The sequence below is a fragment of the Crinia signifera genome, chromosome 5, assembly GCF_055691185.1.
Source record: "Crinia signifera chromosome 5, ASM5569118v1, whole genome shotgun sequence".
NCBI classification, from domain to species: domain Eukaryota; kingdom Metazoa; phylum Chordata; class Amphibia; order Anura; family Myobatrachidae; genus Crinia; species Crinia signifera.
Genome location: NC_139221.1, coordinates 210,563,306 through 210,589,203, shown reverse-complemented (window position 1 = coordinate 210,589,203; position 25,898 = coordinate 210,563,306). Strand labels below are relative to the sequence as shown.

The following is a 25,898-nucleotide window of genomic DNA, read 5'->3' as shown; positions in this document are numbered from 1 at the left end:
CATGATTTGTTTGTGTTTACTGCTAGGGTGGATATTCTTCTCCTCTATGCCAGGGCAGTCCTATACATGGGCACTAGCTGCCATTGCACCTGACTCTGATGCAGAGGAAGGTGAGGATGAGAGTGATGAGGAGGAGGCTGCAAATGACTCTCAGGGGTCACAGCCCCTGCTTCAGGGAACAGAGGAGTTCTTGCGAGATTCCTCTTAATCTGCAGCAGCCGGAGACTGAGAGTCCCATTCAGCTGCAGCCGCCGGTGTGTGGGACGGCTGCAGCAGGACAATTAGTGACATTTTTACATATGGCCCCCGAATGACTTTATCCCCATGCAAATGGCCCTTGGCACAAAAAAGTTTCCCCACCCCTGGTTTACACCAATGGGGGGAGCCCATGCCTCCCTATCGGTGTCCTGCGGTCAGTCCGGAGGGTGGACAGGGGGCTCATACAGCTCAGACAGACAGCATCGGAGCCGGGGAGGAGATGAATGTATGCCTGTGTGCGACATCCATTAATTTCATGGACAGAGGCTTGGGGCAGATGAGTAGCTTTCCCATGTGCTGGGCTTGCCCACAGTGTCGATGTTGCGGGGTACTGGCTTGTGTATGTCCCGGCGCTTGAAGATGTTTGCTTCATGCCTTGGCCCACCATTGTACCGGGGGGGGGGGGGGTGGACGCTGATGTAATACCCTTTTAAGACTGCACTCTGCATCTGGGTTTTTGCCTGGTTTGAGGTGCTGTGTGAAAGTGCCCCCTTGGTTCGCACAACCTTGGGAGTTCAAGCCTGGTCATGACCCAGGGTTGAACACTGCTCTGACCCAGGTCGAGGTGCTGTGTGAACGGGTAACCCGGGTCGAGTGACCCAGGACCTGTTCACCGCATGGAGGAGGCAGCGTTGTCCGCTCCCCTGCCCCCCAATGATGTGCCGCTGCTCAGCCTAGCCCAGCCCCTGTCTGTTGTCTCCGACCCAGCAATAAGCCCTATCGGACACAGAGCTTCCAGACAGCAAATGTCGTGTCACTCCTGGGATGGACTCTTGTCCTAATCCCAAATGCGACCCAGCATTTGCGGTCGTCTAAAAGGGTAATAAAAGGGAACAAATGCCATGTTAAGGGGGACCTTTTTTTTTAAGGCTTCACTTTAAAAAAAAAAAATTGTTTCCCTGTGTAGTAGTAATGTTATTTCTGCGCTTTTTTGTTTATATTCAGTTCAGGGGTTTGCCTATCGGTATATTGTATAAGTTAACTGCTCGTCCAAGTCATCAACTCCAGTTAGTGCTTGATATATTTCTACTGTCAATTGGTGTGACACGTGACAGGAAGGATTACTGTAGAATAGGGCTTACAGGCTTTCTCAGAGGATACTGCATGAAAGTAAAATAGCTTTCAGTGTCTTTATATCTGTTCTATGTACTTTAGGTGCTAGAAGTTACTTCATACAATGCTGGTTTCGTATGACTCTGTATTACTTCACCTCCAGTGTATGGTATTCTAGTCAGTGGTAGGCTAACAATGGGAGCATACCTCAAAAAGGGATAGTCCTTTTCAATGCTCAGCCTTTTCAGAAATGCCTTTTTGTTATAGGGTTAGCAGCACTGTAATGGACATAACCATATAAAATGCTCATTAAATGTTTTATGTCCAGAAATCTTTTAAAAGTCACTATGTATTATTGGTGACTGAGCATAATTCTTACATTGCAAATAGATATGTACACACACAAAGGGCCGGATTCTGATTGACTCAGTAAGCTGCAAACATCACACAGTTTACAGAGTCCCAGAGTGCCCTCCCTGCCGAAACAAACCCCATACCGTATCCCCCGCAACCATACGAGGGGATGTGTCATGAAAACATTTCCCCTCAAATTATTTCTCCTTGGCTAGCAAATATGTCAGTGGAGACTAACTTATATTTGCGAGTGCCGGGATGAAGACCGGGTGAGCGGCTGACGTCATGTGATGTCAGCTGCCCACCCCGGCACACTGCGTCCCACCCGCATCCACATGGGAACGTCCAGCTGCAAGAAAATTAGTTGCATAATGAAAAGCTTTTGACTCCAGCTAGTTGAGGAAACGTTGGTACCCTAATAAGTTTGCTAGTTTGTAATCTGAGAGATTTATTTGTGCATAGAAATTCATATTTAGCAATCCCTTCCTATACTGATATTAAACTAACGAGGTGTGTGGTGATTGTAGAATAGGATACGAAGAGGAAAAGTTCAATAGTGTCAATTAGAATTTTCAAAATGCAATTGGATTGGCTTTCTAAAATCTGTTCATCTATTGAAGAATAAAATCATTACGCTAGCCTTGTCTCTAAAGGTTAGTGATAGCCTTTAGCAAAAATCTATACAAGGACAGTTCTTTGCAGGCCTTATGTAATGGTAAAGTCCATTACTTCTGGGGGTGGGGGTTGTGACAGTACTATTTGGGCACAGCTGGCCATACATTTTTTGGCCAGTTTATTTCTGGTTTTCTCTAGGATTGTTGTTATTAAAGCAGCTCTTCTAATTAGGGTGATGTAAACCACTCAGGGCAGCATTTCCCAGACCCCTGAAGGTTGCCCCATCTTATTAGTAGCACTTAGTAGTAGCACAGCTTATAAGTTCAGCACATGAAGGTGAAGTTATTAAAAGGCTAGAAAAAGCGGCATATATTTGTATGTATATTTATTTTTTTGTAATGTTGATATAGCTGTTATGGTAGACTGTACTCGAAAATATGAAAAAGGGGCGTACCGTAAAGGATAAAAATCTTCCAGACCTGACTTAAGGCCCATACACACTAGAAGATTTTGGTTTCCAAAGACTTTACCAAAATCTATGAAAGATATATCTGTCACCAAAGTAGTGCGTACACACTGAGCTTTTTTCCCCAAAGAGCAAAAGATTTTCAGGAGGTGAAAGACTTTGCTGAAAATCTTTCATATAAAAGGATATTTACATAATGGGCGGGGTTAGAATTCCAAGGGTGGGAGCAGGGGCCATTTTATTCAATGCATTTCTGTTTTTGGGGCCTGATTCCGAACTGATCGCTGGGCTGTGTATATTAGGAGCCAAGCGATCAGGTAAATGCCGCCCTGCCCAAGGAAATCCCACCCATGTGCAAGACTTTCATCTTTCAGCCCGGCTGCTGTACACACTTGGCGATGATGGCTGAAAAACCAGCCATTATCGCTAGGTGTGCTGATAAAACCAGCAGATTGCCCACCTCGTTAGCGATGATGCGGGAGCGCGCATCATCGCTAGTCGGCAATCTGGCGGGCATACACACCAGGCGATTTTCAGCTGAAAATCGTCAAGTATGTATGGGCCTTAAAAAATGTAGCTGTGTGTCTTTTGAGTTTTCAACTTAGGCTGACAGGTTAAGTTACAGCTCTTTATCATAGTTATTCAGAAAACAAAAATACAGAAGTGGAGGGAAAATATTAAGAGAAGTTTCCTTTTGTGGACTTGGCTACTCACATAGGTGACAACTACGTTTTATGATATTGTTTTGAATATAGTGGAGATTTATTGTCTGTATAAAAAGTAAGGCAATCAGAAAATATGATCATGTTTGGGGAAACCACAACGGTTTTTGACTTTTTTGCCACGGAAACAGATTTGTAAAAGGTAGAATCTGTATCTAAGGAAAAGCTGTCTGAAAACGGCTGCATTGACTATAGATGTCCAGAGATTTTGGCTCAGATCATTGGTTCCTGGTCTCCGCACCTTGTAAAAGAGACTGACTAATCCTGGAAAGCAAATTTGCTTTGTACTAGATTTGAGACCTGTAACCCAAACCTAGACCAACGCTCAAGCAGGTGACCTTTAGTTTGTGCAAAGAAAAAACACATGGTGCAGATGCACACTCTACATTATTAATCAATATTAGAGGTTCTTGGTATATTAATTGGCCAAGAAATATTTGCCCACCAACCAGCTTCATGGTGACCTCGTATCTCTGGGTCCCTAATACTAAGTTTGAATCTGGGTCGCGGAACCCCAAAAAGCCGGCATAAATCAGTCATCGCAGGGCAGTGCACAGGAGAAAAACTAAGCTATAAGTGTCTTCATAAGAAAGAAGAAATAAACTTTTAGTTTATTTCAGCTTGCCACCCCCTGTTATAGCAATCTGAAATGATAGTGCATACGCCGGCAAAAACATTTGAATATCACCTGTGGGTGTGGGCAAGCGCTGTAACATCCCTGAGCCTGCCACCTATTATGATCTGCGACTGGGGCAGCGACGGGGCACAGGAGGTCCGGCATAAGATCGACAGAGCAGAGATGAGGGGGAGCAACAGTAGGTTTGTCCTGCCCTAGCAAAACCCACCACTCAAGGGGTTATTCAAAGTATTGCCTTATGATGTGCCATTGTAAATAGAGCTGTGCTTATGCATCCAGCTGTGCTAGAATATATTGTGTATCCCAAATATGTGACCTGATTATGTGGTAACAGTAGACGCATAACTAACTTTTTTTTCTTTCTCTCCCCCCCTCCTTCTCCTCCTACATGGTCCTATTTCTTACAACCTGTATCGGTTACCTGCACCTTCTGGATATCCACTAATCCCTGGAAACGTTTGATGCCGGACATGTATTATATACAAAGTAGCTGTAAGTAGTCTGTATTGATAAATATTGTATTTTTAAATGTTTTTTTTTATCGAAAATTCTACTTTATCTTCATAAGTATCATGATCACAGTATGCAGGTGTTATAGTACTTTGTAAATACTTTGTAAATTGATTATAATTGGTATTATTTATTAATAATAATAATAATAATAATATAATAATATATATTTTATATAGAGGTGTATGTATGTCAGGGCTCGACAAATACCGGGGGCCAGGCCATGGCGACCAGATTCTGCTTCCTGGTGACCAAATTGTTTTTGCAGGAAGGAAGCAGAATCTGGTCATGTGCAGATCAGCAGCAGTGGTGCCTGACCCCCGGCACCATTCCCGCTAGGTTGATTTTGCAGGGTGATAGGCTGATCGATGGAGGGGGTGGGCTGCGGTTGTCCGAGCTGTGCTGACAGCTGCTCTCATTAGGGGAGGTCAGCGCGGGATGGGACACTGCTGGTAGCACTGACACGCTGCCAAACACCCCCCGGACTGCTCACCACCTCTTAACGAGATTGGTAATCAGCTGTTCCGGGCAGGCCTGGCGATGGGGAGGGCAAGGGGGACAGCCGCAATCCAGAGGTCTGCATCCATAGCTGCCTGCTGTGATTCATGATGCGCTGGCGGTGCGCCTGGATCTGGCTGACCCCGGCTCCCTGTTTTTCACATGGATGGTGACTGTCCCCCGGCTCAGCTTCTCCTTCTACACTATGTGTTTACACAGTGAGCCTTAGCCAACCTATGGCCAAGCAAGATATAATGTACTCGTGTGTGTGTGTGTGTGTGTGTGTGTGTGTGTGTGTGTGTGTGTGTGTGTGTGTGTGTGTGAAAAAAAAGGGGAGCAGATAGTGATATCCTTAAAAACCTAAAACTTCTTAAAATGTTCATACATACTTATGGCATATCACAGAGAAATAATTAATTTAATTATATACTTTATATTTGTGTGTGTGTGTGAGCGCTCTATAGTGCATGAATCGGTTTTAAAAAGTTTATCAAAGGTACACACATAAAGTTTTAACAGCGGGAATCACGTACCAGACAAGGCGGTACTAAACCCTGCAGATGAATCGTATGTGTATGCTGCCTGTGCAGCAGGATGTTGGAGTGGTTACACTCTGCATAAAATCCACAGCGGTGGCGGCAGTGTTTTCCACAAAGGTCACTCAGTTCAGAGACGACGCTAGGCCTAGCGTAGTCTTTAACCTGAGTTACCTTTGGGGAACAGACCACCGCTGTCACTGTGGATTTTATGCAGAGTGTAGCCTCGTTGAGGCTGAGAGGTTGGAGCTGCCGGGTACATTTAAACCTGAGTGCTCTGAAGGATTCCATTCAGCCAATCAGCATCCGGCAAGTCTTTTCAAAATCTGCTTCCCGCCCGGAAGAGCTAGGAGCCGGAGTTAACCTGCCCGTCCCCGGACCCACGCTGCCCGTCCCCGGACCGCCGCTGCCTTCCCCCACAGCCCCCCCTAGTTACAGCCCTGGTAATATTCACACGGGTACATGTCCAGAAAGAATACACCTATCCTGTATAATATAGACACACATGACGGACAGATTTTTATTATTGTCACATTTTTACTTTATTTGCACATACATCACTGTTCACATTAATAATTTTTCATATTTCTGTTTTATATTGTTAACCAATAAAAGTTTTTTATTTATATTCTGTCTTTTTTTTCTTTGGATCACTCTGTAATTGTAAAAGTATATATAGATACAATTAGATGCCAACCTGGAGTGCCCCTTATAGGAATACCTTCCTTCCTTCTTTTTTAAATTCGGCTTAAACCCACCTCACAAAAGCCCTGAAAGTAGATATAGAACCAAATAAAAAAAACTTAGACCATAAAATTAGACCTACACATTTTTTTAGTAATGTTTTCAGCATGCTGGCGGCCAGGATGCCAGAGTTTACAGTACCAATGCCGGCATCCCGACTACAGCCAGGAGACTGGCGCCAGAATCCAGACATCAAGAAGGACGGTGGTGCCAGAATCTTGACTGACTAAAGTATGTAGTGAAAGAATAGGGTTGGGGGAGGACAGCAGGTTAGGTTTAAGTACTAACATTGGACTTAGTAGTAGGCTGCAGTGGGGAGGGGGGTGTTGAAGATTAGGAACATAGTAAAATAATGTTTCTCTTACATTCTTATGGGATACAGGGAAGTCGTTCATAACGATGGGGAAAAGAGGGTTTCCGTAGGAGACGGGCACATATAAACTTTTATACAGGGTGTACTGGCTCCTCCCCTCTGCTCCCCTCCCATCTAGCCAGTTCAGAAAATGTGCCTCAGGAGAAGCATGCATCAGGAAGAGCTCCAGAGAGTTTTGTCTTCTGTTTAATTTCTTTATTATTTTGGGACTGCTGTTTGGACTCAACAGCAGTCCTGCGTCGTGGGAGACTGGGGGAAGGGTGCAGCTGCAGGCCACTTCATGGTACCGAGCTGCCCCTGCCACAGGACCACTGTCCTGCGTGGGTGATGTTACCGTGGGCATTGCGCTGCAGTGCGCACACCCATGGCATGCCGCACACCCCTAGTCCAGTCTGAAGACGTCGTGTGGTGAGTACTACCCCGGGGTCCCCCGCCGTGGGGCACCCTGGGTTACTGTGCGGCAAGATGGCGGCGGTGCCCTGCACAGGGACCGCGCAACCCCCCGCTTACACTGGGACAGGGTACTGCCTCCTGTACTGTCCAGGGCAGTCTACCACAGGTTGGACATCTTTCAGATGTCAGTTTCAGTATAAAAATGCAGGTAAGCTCCGGCGCCATTACGCTGGGCGGAGCTTACCCAGAGCGGGACCATAGCTCTGTGAGGGCACCAAAACCTGCTTCCTGCTTCTTTCCTGGCTGCTGGAATCACCATTGTACTGCTCCAGACACTCCTCAGCGGTGTGGAACAGAAGGGAATCTGCTAGCAGAGACAGCATCAGGTTTTCAGCGCTTGTGTACTTGTGCACTTGCCTGCATACACTGAAAGTACTGTTATATTGTACTGTATACCAGCTCTTACAATTGGAGAGCTCAGGTTGTTTGGTGTATTGGTCCCCTCCATTACACTCTGTACACTACCCCACTAGCTTGTTAAGCTATAGACTGGACAGATAGTACTACACATAGTAATTATCTGTGTCTGAATCACACTGGATAACCACTGTGTTTGCTTTGTGTGTGAGGGGAGATTGTTTGTCACACTGGTGAGGAAACTTACATGTATGGTGTGCAGTGATAAGTTTGTGCCAGCTTCTTCCTCACAAGTTACTTGTGGGCCATGCATGTCCCCTCAAAGTAGTGGGGTTCCCCCACAGCTTACTGGTCAGCAAAGTAGCTCACAGGACAGCTCACAGGAGCCTGCCTGGGCAGCAGGGATGAAATCCATGCTAGAAACTGTAACATCACAGTTAGCTGCTACAGCAGCACAGACCCAGAGAGTGCAGAGGGAGCTTGCTATCCTCTCTGCTAGAGTTGATATAATGACTCCTACTCCTGGGGTATCTCGTAAGAGAAGTGCACCCTCCCAAACCCCTGAGTCTGGTGCAGAGGACGGGGGGGGAGGATTTGGATGACGAAGCAGACATGGGGGGTGAGGAGCCTGATGCTTCACAGTCACTGCTCAGGGGCACAGAGCCATTAATTATGGCAATCAGGGAGGTGCTTGTCCTTCCCTTAGCTGAGTCCTCTGAAGGGGATTCATTCTTTGCCACTCAGAAAAAACAGCAGGTTGTTTTCCCTGAGCAGACTGACTTGGAGACTACGTTTAAGTCAGCGTGGAAAAACCCAGAAATGAGGTTTAAAGTTGCTAAGAAATTTACAACCACGTTTCCATTTGATCCTGCGGGACGGAAAGTGTGGGAGGAGCCACCTGAGGTGGATTCCTCTGTGTCTCGTTCACCAAAAAAGATGGTGCTTCCAGTAAAGACACCTCTGAAAGACACCACGGACAGAAAGGTTGAAAATACCCTTAAGTCCATTTTCACTGCTAGTGGCGCGTGCCAGCGTCCAGTTTTAGCAAGCTGTTATATGGCAAAGTCTATATATACATGGGCCTCCCAGATTCAGCAAGGCCTTCTGGGTGACATGACAGTGGCGCAGGTGTCTGAAAGATTACACCATATTCAGGACACAGCTAAAGTTCTGTGTGAGGCGCAGAAAGAGTTAGGAGCCATTAACGGCCGTAACTCAGCCATGGCGGTATCGGGTCGCAGATCCCTCTGGCTCCGGCAGTGGGTGGCTGACGCTGACTCCAAACGGAGCGTTTAAAACCTTCCCTTCACAGGCGAACTGTTTGGCAGCGATGAGTTAATCTCTAAAGCCACAGCAGGGAAGTCCACCTTCCTGCCATCAACCCCACAGGCGCCCAAGCGTCTTTTTCCCTTCTCACACCCAGCAGTCCTTTCGGACCGCCAAATTCTGCCCAAAAGCCAGGGGTGGTTCAAATGCATTCAAAGGCTCCCGAGGTAAATTCAGGAAGCCTGCTGCTTCAGCCAACACAGAGCGGCCATCCGGGGCAGCTGCAAGTAAACTTGCAGCATGACGGTGGGGCTCCACCAATTGCTCCGGTCGAGGTGGGAGCCAGACTGGCGTTCTTCGGCCATGTTTGGGAAGCCTCGTGCCTCAATTCTTGGGTACGGGGTCTTATTTTGCACGGCTACAAGCTGGAGTTTGCAAAACAACCACCTCACAGGTTTTTCAAATCAGGCCTTCCAGTGTCCCCGGTCGACCAGATGGTATTGCAGCACGCAATCCAAAAACTGGTGCAGGCCAGATTAATAACCCCGGTCCCTCCCCTAGAAAGGGGGCAGGGTTATTATTCAAACTTGTTTGTTGTCCCAAAACCGGACGGGTCGGTTCGCCTAATACGGAACCTAAAATCCCTAAACCCATTCTTGATTGTGACCAAGTTCAAGATGGAGTCCTTGCGGGCTGTGATAGCTGCACTGGTGGAGGGGGAGTTCTTGACATCCTTGGATGTGAAGGACGCCTACCTCCACATCCCAATTTGGCCACCTCATCAAAAGTACCTGAGGTTTGCGCTGTTGAACGATCACTATCAGTTCCGCCCACTGCCGTTCGGCCTGTCCTCAGCCCTGTGCATATTCACCAAGGTGATGGCGGAGATGATGGTGGTCCTCAGGAAACAAGAGATCTGCGTAACACCATACTTGGACGACCTGCTTGTAAAGGCTCGGTCATTGGAGGAATTACAGGCGGCCTTACAGATTACCATGCAGACCCTGTTGGGTCACGGTTGGCTGCTAAACTTAGCAAAGTCCTCTCTGATCCCTTCTCAGAGACTCCTGTTCTTGGGGATGGTGTTGGACACGGCTCTCATGAGAGTGTTCCTGCCACAAGAGAAGATTGTGGCCATTCAACAGCTGGTCACAGACTTGTTGAAAACACCTCAGGTGTCAGTGCATCGTCCTTTTAGGAAAGATGGTGGCCTCTTTCGAGGCCCTCCAATTCGGGAGGTTCCACAGCAGGATCTTCCAGCTCGATCTACTGAGCAAATGGTCCGGTTCAAATCTTCAGATGCAGCAGAAGATTGTGTTGTCGTCTCGGACGAGACTGTCATTCCAGTAGTGGCTCTACACGCCCAACCTGCTGGTGGGGGCGAAGGATTGGCATCCAAGATTGGGTCTTAGTCACCACGGATGTGAGCCTCCTGGGATGGGGTGCTGTGACCTTGGGTCAGTACTTTCAGGGCAAATGGACCCTCTTGGAAACACGTCTCCATATCAACAACTTGGAGTTACGTGCAGTGTATTATGCACTCCTGGAGGCGGTCCGCATCCAATCAGACAATGCCACTACTGTGGCGTTTCTGAACAGGCAGGGCGGGACCAAAAGCAGGTATTGCATGCGGGAAGCAACAAAAATCCTGTCGTGGGCAGAGAGTCACTGTCAGGCTCTGTCGGCCATCTTCATACCCGGGGTGGACAACTGGGAAGCCGACTTCCTCAGTCGCCACGAGCTTCACCCCGGGGAATGGAGCCTACACCACCAGGTGTTCAGTGCTCTGGTGGCTCGGTGGGGGAACCCACTAGTAGACCTGATGGAATCAAGACACATTTGGAAAGTGTCCAGGTACTTATCCAGGGGCGAGAGACCCTCAGGCAGAGGGAGTGGACGCCCTTTCCATACCGTGGGTGTTCCACGGCCTGATTTTATGTCTTCCCACCGATTCCCCTGGTGGCTCGGGTGCTAAGGAAGGTGAGGAGAGACGGAGCCGAGGTCATCCTAGTGGCTCCAGACTGGCCACGGAGAACGTGGTATCCAGATCTTCTAAATCTTCAAAGGGACTCGTGGCGTCTACCTCTGCAAAGAGACCTGCTCATGCAAGGTCCGTGCGTCTTCCAGGCCTTAGAGCAGCTTCGTTTGACGGCCTGGAGGTTGAGCGGCAGATCCTAACAGAGATAGGATTTCACACATCAGTCATCAAGACCATGACTAGTGCTAGGAAGTCAGTAACGGCTGCATATTACCACCATATCTGGAAGATATATGTAGGATGGTGTGAACAAGGGAAGTTTGCTCCGGCGGAGTTTAAACTTGATAGATTTCTCAGATTCCTTCAATCTGGCTTGGATCTGGGCCTACGTTTAGGCTCCTTGAAAGTGCAGGTATCTGCACTGTCTGTCTTTTTCCAAAAGAAGCTTGCTAATATACCTGAAGTGCAGACGTTTCTACAAGGCGTCTTGCACATACATACTCCTTTTGTGGCCCCAACTCCACCATGGGACTTGGATGTAGTTCTGACGTTCCTTCGATCCTCCTGGTTCGAACCTCTGGAGGAGATAGATTTAAAATATCTTACATGGAAGACGGTGGTCTTATTAGCCTTAGCCTCGGCTAGGCGGGTCTCTGAGCTGGGGGCGTTAACCTGCAAGAGCCCTTATTTGATCTTCTATGAAGACAGGGCAGAATTACGCACTAATCCGCGTTTTCTTCCCAAGGTGGTGTCAGCATTCCACGTGAATCAACCAATTGTGGTTCCTGCTAGTAGCCCTCAGTCTGAGGTGCCGACTGCTTTGGATGTGGTTCTGGTTCTCCGGGTGTATGTCCAGAGAACGGCTAGGATTCGTAAGACTGAAGGACTTTTTGTCTTATATGATGCCCAAAAGATCGGGCGCCCTGCTTCCAAGCAGTCTATTGCACGCTGGATCTGTGCAACCATCAAACAGGCTTATGTGGTAGCAAAGCTTCCTATGCCTGCTGGGCTGAAAGCCCACTCAACTCGTTCAGTGGGGACTTCCTGGGTGGCTGCCCGAGGAGTGTCGGCCTTACAATTATGTAGAGCCGCTACATGGTCAGGCCAACACACTTTTGTCAAGTTTTACAAATTTGATGCTTTGGCCACTGAAGATACTCAGTTTGGACAAGCGGTGCTGCGGCATTCTCCACACAATCCCGCCCGTTCTGATGTCTTTGGTATATCCCCATCGTTATGAACGACTTCCTATTTTCTCTTAGATTCTTATGGGATACAGGGATTTTAATACCTACCGGTAAATCCTTTTCTCTGAGTTCTTATGGGATACAGGGCGCCCGCCTCTGTGCGGAGTTCTGCCTTACTCGCTCTGGTAAGCTGTGGACCACTACTGGGTCCTTTCATTACCCTGTTTCCTTGACGGTTACCAAGGGTGAAGGTTATTAGTATAACCTTATCATTTTACGTCATGCAACTCAGCTGTTCATGAGTGTTTTGTCACTTAGGTGACATTGTTTATAACGTTATCCCAGTTGGGGCACAGTATTACAACTGTTGTCAATAGTTGACATTCTATGGAAGTACATTTATTTATATATGCAAAGTCTATCTAATTTATTCATTTCGCACGCAACCAATAATTGAATGTCCAGATTTATAATCAATGAATATTATTTATAAGTGTAAACTGATGAAACTGTATCATGGATTACAAAATATAACAATACAGGTATTATACATAATAACGAGTATTGCTCCAGCATCCTTAAATAAAGCTAACCTCAGTGATGTATAATGTGTATGTGAATTACAGCGCGGGAGGGGGCGTGGCTTATGAAGAAGCAGCCATTTTGTGATACCGCCGCATGGCATTCAAACATCTTATGGTAACTGTCGGCCATCTTAGATTCCACTACATGGCACACATAGGAAACCTTAACAAAAGACTAATAACTTCCGCCTGGCAATCACACATACTGACTGTATGTTCATAATTCCTTTCCACAACATTTATTCCAAATTACCTCTAGCTTGCATCATACGATACGCTCAATCCTTACAATAACTCGCACATTCAGCAAACACACTTTACCTGCAGCATACACAATTGAATATCATTTAAGCTACAATGTACTTCTCTGTACAGAACACCTAACTGGCACATACAATCTATGGCCTTGTTATATCATACTCACATCACATGCCGATACACACACACCATCCGAGCATCATGCTATCAACATTTGTATCATATAAGTTGGATTTATCCGATAGTTTATCTAGATATTCTCACATGATATCACACAAAGCATTCACACTCTGTTCTTGCATAGCCTTACACATGCATTCAAATACCAAGAATCCCTTTGAGAACAACACACTCTCTTTCATACAAAGAGTCCATACCATATACTACAGAACTCCTTTGCAACCAATCCCTTGGACACACACAGTGGCTAGTTTAACTATCCAGACACATAGCAGAGAAAAGCAAGCTATTTACACTCCTTGCATACAAACGATCCAGGAACTAGGCCTCTGCTTTTCCACATGGCAGCAGCAGGCTTAGACTTCACTTTATCCACATGTAAACGTACACGGCTATATCTACCAATTTAAGCATATCCTTACTCACATTCATAACATCTACACATACCTATATATATATATATATATATATATCTATCAGATTCCAATCATTACTTTATCTCTTACAGTCACGTTTCACATACCTTCCAATCATTTGACCTTCTCAGACCTTCAACACTCTATACCTGAATCATACTCTCATGAATAAGCTCTATCCATTATCAATATTCCGAGCCAAGCCTGATACACAGTAATATAAACATTTGATACTTATCCCTCACTCATGTCCTGGCGAGTCCAGTCCCATAACTCCTTCCGTCTCCTGCTAAAATCACACACTAACCTATTTGATTTTCTCTGGCTTTCAAGAGAACTCTCGGGGGAGGAGTTGATCCTATTGTCTTCCCCTGGTATCACTTAGCTTATGTTTACAGTATCCGATGACTGGCTTAGCTGGATCCTTTTGCACATTCTATCCATTAGCTTATAGACACGCCCCTCTGATTGCTGTATCCTAATCTTATGTGAACTTATGATTCGTAATAACATGTGAGTGCAATATGATATGGAATTCTAATAACTGTCATCTGACAGTTATTATAATTTCGCACATTTTGAGTCCAAACATGACAGTTATTATAATTTCGCACATTTTGAGTCCAAACATGACATTATGTTATATCTAAAAATATATAAATTAATATTCGATCTTTTCCTTACTTATGAGATATGAATAATATTTATCTCAGACTATATTAATTTAGTGGGCATGATTATAATTATGATTATGGAAATTATATGCTGGGAAAAATTAGGCATTGACAGTCGCCCATTTGACAGATTATAATAACTGTCACATTAATAATGCATAATTTCCGCATTAATTTTCATAATTCATAAAATTTCAATATTTTTCATAAAAATATTTTTCATTGATAAAAAAAAAGATTTTTAAAGGGTGGAACTTATGTGTATGTATAAAGAAAGAAGGGGATGTATCATTTTTGCGCAATGGCTTAATCCGAGATTAATAATAAATGGGGGAGAGCATTTACTTAACGCCGGCATGTCCAGACTATGACCTCACAATAGTTGCAGGGCCATCGCCCAGACACACACGACTGAATGATACATTTGGGGAGTGTATGTGTAGCTGTTTAGGTGGGTGTAGTGTTCCTGCATAGGTGTTGTGTAACCTACCGCAGGGTGTACAGGGTTGTACAACCTTCATATGTCCTACAAAGGATGCTGGGTAAACATGGATGAACAACATAACAACAAAAAAAAAACAATTTAACAGAGTATTATAAAGATTTCCTGAAAGAGTGGAGAACAGTCATTTCTCCTTGGGCAGTAGGGGATTAAAAAACCTGAATAGGGTCCCAGGGTAAAAAACCTTCTACGCCCTTTTGGGTCATTCCTAGTGTCTCTTGACATTAAAACTAAGGGCCAAAGAAAGTCTCTAGTGGGTCTTCTGCTCATCACGACGTGGGGTCGTCTGGGGTTCATCATTCTCTTGGTCGGCTTGTGTATTTCGTCGGCTCTTGGGGCTTTCTAGCTGGGTTCCTGTCTAGTCATCTGTCGGTATCCAAGTCGTCATCTCGAGGACCATCATCTGTCTACGGCTGGGCTCATCTCTCCTTCTCCATTGCATCTGTAGGAAAAAGAAGTATCAATACTTTTGCATTTCCACCTATTTTCCCTACCATCCTTGGCTTCTTGTATTTCATCCGATCCACTTGTAGACTTCCGATAGTTCTGTCGTCGACTTGTTTCCCTGCAGAGACATAAACAGAAAGAACTTCCCAAGCGTTAAAAAAAATCCCGCCTCCCACATCTGTGAAGCTTCTACACTCTTGAGTGCTATAGTTTAACCCTCGCCTTACTGTCTTTTGACACTAGGTGGCGTTCTAATTTATTTAAGGGTATTTCTACCCTGTACTACCAAACCTCTTTCAATTTAACCTCTATACCACTCCATATATTACAAATACAGTTGTCTGAGCCAAATAATCTGTGTTCTTCTTCGGAAAAATGTGACTAGAGGAAATCTGAGATATTCAGAATATTCAATCTCTCATTTTCCTCTTCTCTGTCTAATCACTAGGGACTATCAGTTACTTGACATCTGGACCTAACACTATCAATATCTTGAGATTTTTAAATCTCATTTAAAAACACTAATATATATATATATATATCTCGTTGTCTAGGGGATGAAACTTTTTCAATGTTAGGTCCATACGCTCTCCATGCAGTTAGGAGCAATAGGGGTTTCCAAATTCAATGCGTCACATTTGACCGGGTCCAATCACAGCTCTTTCTGGCTTAGCTAAACAACACAAAGAAAAACAAGTCGTTAGACATCTTACACGACACATGTCTGATTCTGTGAACCATCAAAACAAACAATAACAATCAAACAAACAAAAGAGAGTACGTATAAACTAACTTCCATTTCTCCTTATCTCCTTACCTGATTCCTAAGAACCTGGACTGACAATTACACCACATACAAGTCACCACTAGGTGGCTATTAACTTTTTTAACCACTTCCCTATGCCTATGTGTTCACATACATATGTGTCATGGGAACTATATGTCATGTAATGAACAAGCATGTTTCAAAAACAAATTTCCCAATACGTCATTACCCTGGTACCGAGGGCGGATCGTATGCAGTACTCCTTTGAGTAGAACATGTTATCTTGTTCTCTACCTTTCCTCGTGTTCTATACCTGTATGTCTTACCATAGTCTAAACCTTCATGTGTTTGCTGTAATATTGTGTTCTACGTTTAAATCTTTAATCTATTTGTTAAAAAGGGGAGAAAGAAAGTTTAGGAGTCTTGTTTGCTTCAGTTCTTCATTTGGGTGACATCTCTGCTTCTCTATACCTACAGCAGTTATTAACCTGGGGATGTAATTAATTTCAAATACAATTTGGCATTCTCAATTTATCTTGTTACCTTAATACTTATTACCTGAGTCAATGTGAAACCAGTATACCTACTTCTCCAGCTGTCAATTTGGCGTCAACTGTACCTTCTCTTACCACTTGGGAAAAAACAAACAGCATCCTCTCTGGCTGTTTGACTCCGCCTTACATTTGACTTCTCTCGTCTCGGAGATGACAGCTGTCTTGAATATTGCGTCAACACTTACTAATCCTTAACAAGGAGTTGACACAGGGTATAGGTTAGTCAGTTTCACAATTACATCAGACACTTTAGAATAACTGGTCCCATTATATACGAATGGGAGGGGTATTGCTATTCCGCATTAACAGTCTAATTGCATCTGTGTCATCACTTTTCCTATTGCCTCTTCCTATACCACAGTTTTAAACAAACACTATGCCTCCTCTTACCTCGCGTTGATGAGAGCAGACATTATTTTTCAATTCTTATTGTGTAATTCATCCGGTTCGAAGCTATCAACACTGGGAAATTCTAAACTTGCTGCCTGTGTATTCCTTTTTCATTTGGCAAACAACTGCTCGTTCACCGTGCCCACAGCACTTCATAAAAGCAGCCATTCCTTTTGGCTGGCTTGCTTCCTCCCTAACATGCACGTTATCACAGCGTGACCCGTTATTACCCATAATTACAGGAATAAACGTTCACAGCTTAATAGATAATCGGTGGGTTATTACTTATCTGAGAGCTCCCCAACCACTCACTTCTCCACACAGCGACACTACAACGCAATCAAGCGAAGAGCCCACAATGCGAGGCAACGTTACTCAATCACCAAGTCTTTCAACTAGCAGCGAACTTCTAGCCAACTTGCTTGGCGCGGCACAATTTTTCCAGGGTATAACAAACTTGTTTTCCTATACCCCCAAAAATCGGATTTCTAAAGTAGCTAATCGGAAACAAGTGCGTTCCGATATATCTTCTTGTACCCTCCTAGCGGAATTAATTCCACTGAAGGGGCAGTTCCTATGGGCACGTCGTCACGTGAACCCTAACCTTGTCCTACCTGGACTGTCCTACACTGGACTACACTGCGCTTGGGTCGTGTCCGTCCCACACCCGTTCGCCTCAGTTATTTTTCACACTGGGCGCTATACACCTTACGGTCTTATGCTTAAACTTGAAATATTTCTGTACAGAAAATCTTCCTAGGCTGTTAGCTTTCTTACTGGATGTCACACGAGTGTTCCCTTGACTATCAATGGGAATTTAATCAATACTATTTGAATTTCTTGAATTTTGAACAATAATAAAAGAATCCTGTTTGTAACTCAACAGGAGTCTTACTCAATGTGTATGAATGTATAATTATCACTCAATTAAGTATCACTACCCATCCTTGGGCATTTACCTGTACAGCGTACCTAGGCAATCACATGTGCCCGCACATGTGTCCGTCACGCAACCAGTGTCTCACTGAGCGGCAGACGTTGACACCCATGTGTCCGAGTCCCGCCTTCTTTTGTATACTTTGCAAACCTATTTGCACTTGTATTTAACTTAATTCTTCAAGAAATCCCAATAGCACACTCTTTCTATAACATTTGTGGTTAGCACGGATATGGCACTATGAATTTAACACCTCTTACAATACTGTAGATATCTCATATTCACATGGGAAAACAAATGCAATTTTACTCTTAACAGGTACAAACTCCACACAGTGCAATACCTCTTACAGTTTTTCCTGCACCTATACATTTGGGGTAAAGATCACAATAGTTACAAAAAGATATATTCTGTCTATTGAGCCTATTCAATACTACAGTTGCTGCTGAGAGAAAAAAAACAAATAAATCAATCCTATTCAAATGCCCCCTTTCTAAAAGAAGTTCTTTGTCTAAGTTTCCAGGTTCAATCTATTGTCTCAACACCTTAATTTACATCTAAATACCCACTGGCTGGCCCTTTTAGAAATAAAAAAAATCTTTTTTTTCTGTCTTTTTGGCCTGGAATAAAAAAAAGAAAAAAAATGTTATATATCATGTTTGCTAACAATTACTTTCAGTTTCAAATGTAACACTTTAGAGTAACATTCAAATTTCATACTGCTTGGAATTTGTTGATTTTAACTGTACTTGATTTTTTTTTTTTTCTCAACTGGTATTTTATCTCTCTCTGCTTTTATCTTTCTAAAGTTAAAATACTTATGACTCAATCCGATCAATTATGGGAATGAAAGCTTACCATTAAACACTCTTAGCCACCTTGCCTACTATTCTAATTACCATATGTTGAAAGGTATACTAAAAATAAAATAAATTTATTTAGTAGACATAGCATTTTTACCCAGAATTCTTTGCAACATACAATTATACAATGGCCCTCTTAGGTTGAGATGGTCTGCAGTAAAATACCTGCAATTTATGGCTATACATTATTCCCTTATAATCCGCTTCTGCTGCAATTATAAAAGATGTGCATTTATTTAAAATTTGCACTGCTTATAAAACAATTCAAATTTAAAAAAAAAAACAATTCAACCTGAAACAGCCCTTGCCAATCATATCTGGCTATTATTTCAAAGATAAACATCAAAAGGAGATACCATCACATGAGAAAAAAACAAATTATTAAAACATATTTACTTATAGAATCGCATCTTGGTATTTTTTTTTTTTTTTTTTTTTTTTAAATTATGTTTATTGGTATTTACGATGTACACAAGAATGTGCAGACAGAAACCTAAATAAAATATTAGTACCAAGAACATGCGTAATAAGACTCATTTCAATGTAATAACGCTACATGAAGCTCCGCTCAAGGAGATCTCATATATAGAGAGAGGAGGTTTACTATAGGTAAAAGATCACCCTAAGCAGTCACAATATGGGCCCTGTCAGACCAAATCAAGGTTAGGTTAACCCATCCATAGCTCAAGGTAGTACCCTTCACCTCCAATATCAGGATATACCTGTAAATTTAGAATTGGATCCATGAGCAAAGCTGCATGTTTACAGCAATCTTGGAAGCATGCTAATCCAGAATAAAACACACATAATGCCAAAATAGAAGACAAGTAAAAGACAAATAAAAGACAAAGGAAAGTTGGGGAAGGGAAGGGAGGGACATAGTATATAGAGGTCAACAAGTGGTTAGTTCTTCCTATCAGCATTTTTAATTTTTTCAGTTGTTTGAGTCAAGGCTCCTTAGGAGGGCCCAGGATGTAGAATCAAACATGGCCATAATACTTCTCTGTTGGATTGCATCTAAAGTATCTATCAACGGACCCCACTTTCTATAGAAGCGGGGAACATTAGTTTCAACCTCTGGCAATGTGGACTGACGTTCTAAATATAGAGTATAAAGTAGTCGAGATTTCAAAACTTCCAACCTAGGAGGACGCCTAGAAGTCCAATTAAGTAAAATCAATTTTTTCCCTAGAGTAAGAATGACATACAGCAAAGGGTACAGATATCTTTTGTCACTCGGAACCCCCCAATTTCGAAATTGTAGAAGGAGCATGGCCGATATATTCAATTTCAGAGTCATACCAAATGTTAGGTTAATATATGCCAACACTTTATACCAAAACTTTTTAATTTTTGGGCATTCCCAAAAACAATGTAGGTAGAGAGCATTTGGAGCTCTACACTTCAGACAGTTTCCCGTCTCTTCCAACACCAAATGTCTTCTCTGACCAGGCGATATAAAAATTCTATTTATAAATTTATAATGTGTCTCCTGTAGCTGAATAGACGGTAAAGCTTTTCTAATATAAGGAAGATGTTTATTTAGCATATGCAAGTCAAAGTTTTCCCCTAAATCAACTTCCCACTTCTTAACAACCGAGGCCCATATTCTTTCCTCATGTCCAGAAAATATATTCCAATACAGGTATCTTGTTCTATATGGGGCAGACGCTGTCAAACACATCAGAGACATGATAGGGTCAGTTATTGTATCAGCGGTCCGAGGAAACTTCAAAGAAGAAATATAATGTCTCATTTGCAAATACATAAAAAAATCAGATCTAGGAATTTGGTATTGCTCCGACAGGGACTCAAAGGACTTCAATTGGCCTCCCGGGTCAAAAACATCACGAATACTAGCAATGCCTCTCTGCGCCCACAGCCCAAATCTCGGATTTTCCAGTGCAACGGGAAAAGCCGGATTACCCACGAAAGGGATATACTTGGAACGCTCTGGGTTTTGTTTCAGAGATTTGTTCACAGACCACCACGCAAGATAGGCGTCTCAAAACAACGGGTTGAGTTTAATTTCCTGAGGTAAGTCCTTTTTTGGTATATGCAATAAAGCTTTCAAATCCAAAGGCCTCACCATGTCCTGTTCCAAGGCATAATTAGTGTAGGTAGAGCGAGAGTGTAGCCAGTCCAATATATAACGAAATGCTACCGCTCTCGAAAAAGACTGGATATCAGGGACTGCCAAGCCACCCTTATCCCTACTACATTTTAATTTACTAAGAGCCATGCGTGGTTTCTTATTTTTCCACAAAAATTTAGAGAATAACTTATTACACCTACACACATCTGCCTTAGATAAGGCCAGAGGCAGCATCTGAATAATGTATGAGATTTTAGGGAATATTATACTTTTCAAAACAGCAACTCTACCCATAAGTGAGAGAGGCGCCGACATCCACGCATCCAATAATGATGCTATTTTATTAATAGCCGGAGTAAAGTTCGCTGCATATAAGTTAGACAAAGACGAAGGTATATGAATCCCTAAGTATTTTAATGTGGTTATATTCGACTTTAAAAAAGAAAGAGACGACGCTTCGGGGGATTTAAGGAACTTAGCTGCCTTCGGAGATATGGGGAGTAGTTCTGATTTATCCTTGTTGGCTCTATAGCCAGAAAAAGACCCGTAAGCATTGATTAATTGGAAGATTGCTGGGATAGAATTCAATGGGTCAGAGACAAACAAAAGCGTGTCATCAGCAAATAAAGCCAACTTCAGATCTTGTTGAGCCACCCTCAAACCCTTGAAATCAGAGAGTTGTCTCAAAGCAATTGCTAGTGGCTCAATAGCAATGGCAAATAGCAATGGGGACATGGGGCATCCCTGTCGTGTACCTCGTGCCAAATTTATTGGGGGGGAAAGATAACCGTTACAAATAATTCTAGAAGTGGACTGGGCATATAACATTCTAATCAGTGAAATTAATTTTTGAGGAAAGCCAAATCTCTCCATAGCAAAGAATAAATGATTCCATGATACCACATCAAAAGCTTTTTCTGCATCAATAGCTAGAAGAAAAGGGAGAGAACCATCATCCTGCTGTTGACACCAATGAGAGGCAGATATTACTTTGCGAATATTAGCTGAGGAATGTCTGCCAGCCATAAAACCGGTTTGATCATGATGTATAATTTTCGGGACTAGAAATTTGAGTCTATCGGCAATTAATTTTGTCAGTAATTTATAATCGACGTTTAGGAGGGATATCGGTCTAAAAGATCCGGGAAGGTGGGGGTCCCTACCTGGTTTAGGAATCAATTTTATTACTGCATCTGTGAAATATTGGGGAGTTGTATTCTGTTTTAAAATAATATTAAAGAGTTCAGTCAGGGGGTTTAGAATACGAGGGAGAAGGATTTTATAGAATTCACCTGTAAACCCGTCTGGGCCTGGGGATTTTAAATTTTTTAATTGTTTAATTGCTAATTCAACTTCTTGAGTAGTAAACGGAGTCATTAAATCTAAAGTGGCTTCAGGTGGAAGAGCTGGGCAGTCAATTGTATTCCAAAATTCCTCCTCCTTCTTTTCATCGCGAGATGGTTGGGAGTAAATCTCAGCGTAGAACTCATGAAAAGTCTTCGCTATATCTCTGCCACCACTGACAAAGGTCCCATCTGATCGTTTAATAGCTCCCATCAGGGGGGTAGGAGAGGAGGATTTCAGAAGATTGGAAAGCAATTTCCCGGTTTTATTCCCAAACCTATAAAATCTATGGTCCTTATGAAAAGTATGCCTTTTTTCCATTACATTTAAAATATTGTCAAATTCCTGCTTAGCCTGGGAGAATGCTATTTTGTTAGAAGAGGAAGGGGATGTTTTAAATGTTTGATAGCTATCTGTCAGACGCTGTTGCGCTGTTTTGTATATCAAATGTAATTCTTTTTTCTTCTGTGATGTATACTGAATAATCTGGCCTCTAAGCACAGCTTTAGCCGTTTGCCAGAAAAGAATAGGGTTATCCTGAAGGGTTTCAGCATTATTAATTTTATATTCTTCCCAGAATGTTTCTAGCTTGCTACGAAATTCTAAGGACGAAGCAAAATGGGATGGGAATCGCCATAATTTAAAGGCACCTACATCCAGCGTAGTGGTAAATGAAATCGAGATTAATGAATGGTCTGAAAGACTCATGGGTTCTATGGAAGCATCCAAGATATTCATAAAAATTGGGTCCGACACTAAGAGATAGTCAATCCTTGACATTGAGCCGTGAGCAGCAGAGAGGCATGTGAAATCAATTTCCAGAGGGTTTAGTGCCCTCCACGCATCTGTGAGATTTAATTGCTGTGTAAGATAGGTCATACCAAATGATCTAGGCGGCTTCCTAATCGAAGAGGAGTTAGAATCGAGGGTTTGTGAGGTAATTAAATTAAAATCTCCTCCCAGGATGATCCGATCTGTCATATATGGGACCAGTTTTGTTTGGATCATTTTAATAAATGATGGGCTATGAGTGTTAGGGGCATAAACATTACAAAAAACATACTTCTGTGAACAAAGCTCTAAAACCACTAACAAAAAACGGCCCTCTGGGTCCACATCAACCTGAGTAACTGTTATTGGGAGAGCAGCTCGTGCCATAAGTATAACTCCTCTCGCTTTAGATGAATAAGGAGCTGACGCCAAGACCTTCCAGCCCAGAGTATTTAATTTACTTATTTCTGGTTGCAATAGATGTACCTCCTGTAGGAGAACCACATCCACCGCAAGCTTGTTGAGATACAAAAGGAGTTTTTTCCTCTTAATAGGGGAGTGGATACCACCAACATTCCAAGACGCAACCTTAATTACTGACATAAAATTCTATAGTTAGAGACATTGCCTAAGCACCGTAATCCAAGAGGTCTACAATAAGAAATAACCAGGGTTATGGAGGGGGGAGGGGAAGAGGGGGGACACAAATAAACTTGGAGGACAAAAAGTACTCCAATTGGAATAAACTCTAATACTTCACGGTTCTCCTTATTCATCCTATACCATATAGTGCCAAATAGGCTCCTAGCCATATCACCGCAACCCCAGAAACAGCCCTATTCGGGCAATCAAATGAACAGCAAGAGACTTATGTAAACACTTAAATCTTAAATAACAGTCAATACATCCTGAACGTGTATGGGTCCATTAGCAACAAGTCAAACCATAATAGTTAAGAAGTAAGGTCATACTACATATGAAACTTTCTTGTAAGAAAGGACCCCACTTTCTTAAAATGGCTATTTCCATAAACAGAGCCGTCCGTAAGGGAGAAAGGGACCACAACTTTAATAACATGGATTAATGCGTCAGCAGGAAACCACGGAGGCAGTATGGTCCAGTCAAGCAGGACGACATGTCCGCAGAGTAAACTATCTCAGCACCCCACATTGAGATGATGCCATATTGAGTGTCATTCCAGCTCCAAGGGGCCTCCCTCCCGCAAGTACATTTCAGCATCCGAAGCTGAGTCAAAGTCCGTGAAAGACGCTCCATCAAAAATGCGCAGCCGCGCTGGGTATAATAAAGCGAACTTCTTCCCCTCCTTAGCCAAGGCCGAGCAGATTGGATTAAATTGCTTCCTCAGTCTGGTTAGTTCCGGGGAAAAATCTTGAAAGATCAAGATCTTTGAGCCTTCCCAGGAGAGATCCCGCTTCCTTCTAGACGCAGCCCAAATAGCTTCCTTGTGCAGGTAATTAAGAAAGCGGCAGAGTACAGGTCTAGGTCTTGGAGCAGGGCCTTCTCTCAACTGGCCTGTCCTATGAGCACGCTCAACAATCATATCGCTGCAGGATTCCTGAACCCCCAATAATTCTGGGAGAGTCTGCTTGAGGAAGTGTATCAACGCTTGATTTTTCACAGATTCAGGGAGCCCTATGATTCTTAAATTATTTCGACGTGATCTATTTTCAAGATCGTCGAGTTTTGCCCATACCTGGGTGTCAGATTTTTGCAAGCGTAAGGTTAAGTCCTGCATGTCCGAAATGGCTTTAAAGTTCTCTCCCACTGTGTGCTCGACTGTATGGAGCCGTTTTGAAAGCTGCTTGTACTGACTTTTTATGTCAGCTACTGCTTGTTGCAGCGCAGCAGCATTAGCAGCTGCCTGTTCTTGCAGAAGAGGGTGCACAGTCTCTCTTATCGCCTGCACAATGTCAGCATAAGTAAGCTGGGAGGCAGGCACATCCAGGGACTGTGTGGAGAGAGGGGCTAGTGTGTGGGGTGCTGCGCTCATCTGTACCTGCGTCCGAGCAGCCGCCTGGGAGATGCCGTCCTGATCAGGGCACTGAGAGGATGCGGGCGCCATCTTGGACACCGCCGAGCGCTCTCCGTCGGGTTTCTGTTTGGAGTGCTTCCCCGTCATCTTCCCGGACAGAAACCTGTCCATACAGGAGCCAGAAGTTGCAGAGTGGGCAGCGGATGCAATTAGAAGTCTCCACGCTGGGTTCAGGTATGTCAGCTAGGTATGTTGCGGGGATTGGCAGCGGAGCAGCAAAGAAAGCTGCCTCACATCAGGCGCTCCGGAACCGGAAACCTCGCATCTTGGTATTTAAATATAAATAAATGTTTTTCCTTTTGTCCCAAAGTTCAAATTAGAGCTTTGTAATACTACAGATCCAACACAGGCCCCTAACCGGCAGTAATATGGAAACACACACAAAATGCACCTTTCTGGTAGATGATCCCACACCTGCCGATATTCGCAACCCTGCGCATATCTGCACATCGTCAAATGCTTAATCCCCGGACTGAGGCCCCATCTATGGAAGTACATTTATTTATATATGCAAAGTCTATCTAATTTATTCATTTCGCACGCAACCAATAATTGAATGTCCAGATTTATAATCAATGAATATTATTTATAAGTGTAAACTGATGAAACTGTATCATGGATTACAAAATATAACAATACAGGTATTATACATAATAACGAGTATTGCTCCAGCATCCTTAAATAAAGCTAACCTCAGTGATGTATAATGTGTATGTGAATTACAGCGCGGGAGGGGGCGTGGCTTATGAAGAAGCAGCCATTTTGTGATACCGCCGCATGGCATTCAAACATCTTATGGTAACTGTCGGCCATCTTAGATTCCACTACATGGCACACAAAGGAAACCTTAACAAAAGACTAATAACTTCCGCCTGGCAATCACACATACTGACTGTATGTTCATAATTCCTTTCCACAACATTTATTCCAAATTACCTCTAGCTTGCATCATACGATACGCTCAATCCTTACAATAACTCGCACATTCAGCAAACACACTTTACCTGCAGCATACACAATTGAATATCATTTAAGCTACAATGTACTTCTCTGTACA

The 25,898-nt window shown here is 43.3% G+C and overlaps 1 protein-coding gene across 4 annotated transcripts in view; it reads left to right on the top strand.

Annotated features, from left to right (window-relative positions):
* SEPTIN7 (septin 7) overlaps positions 1 to 25,898 on the top strand; it is a 358,518-nt gene that overhangs the window by 218,032 nt on the left and 114,588 nt on the right. For 2 of the 4 annotated variants that reach the window (XM_083188498.1, XM_083188497.1), the window contains exon 1: positions 4,674 to 4,694. The exons of the other annotated variants lie outside the window; for them this stretch is intronic. In XM_083188498.1, the coding sequence (XP_083044624.1) occupies positions 4,689 to 4,694 (6 nt within the window). In that variant the 5' untranslated portion in view covers positions 4,674 to 4,688. Of the gene's footprint in view, positions 1 to 4,673; positions 4,695 to 25,898 lie in introns of those variants that run through there. 4 annotated transcript variants of the gene reach the window in all.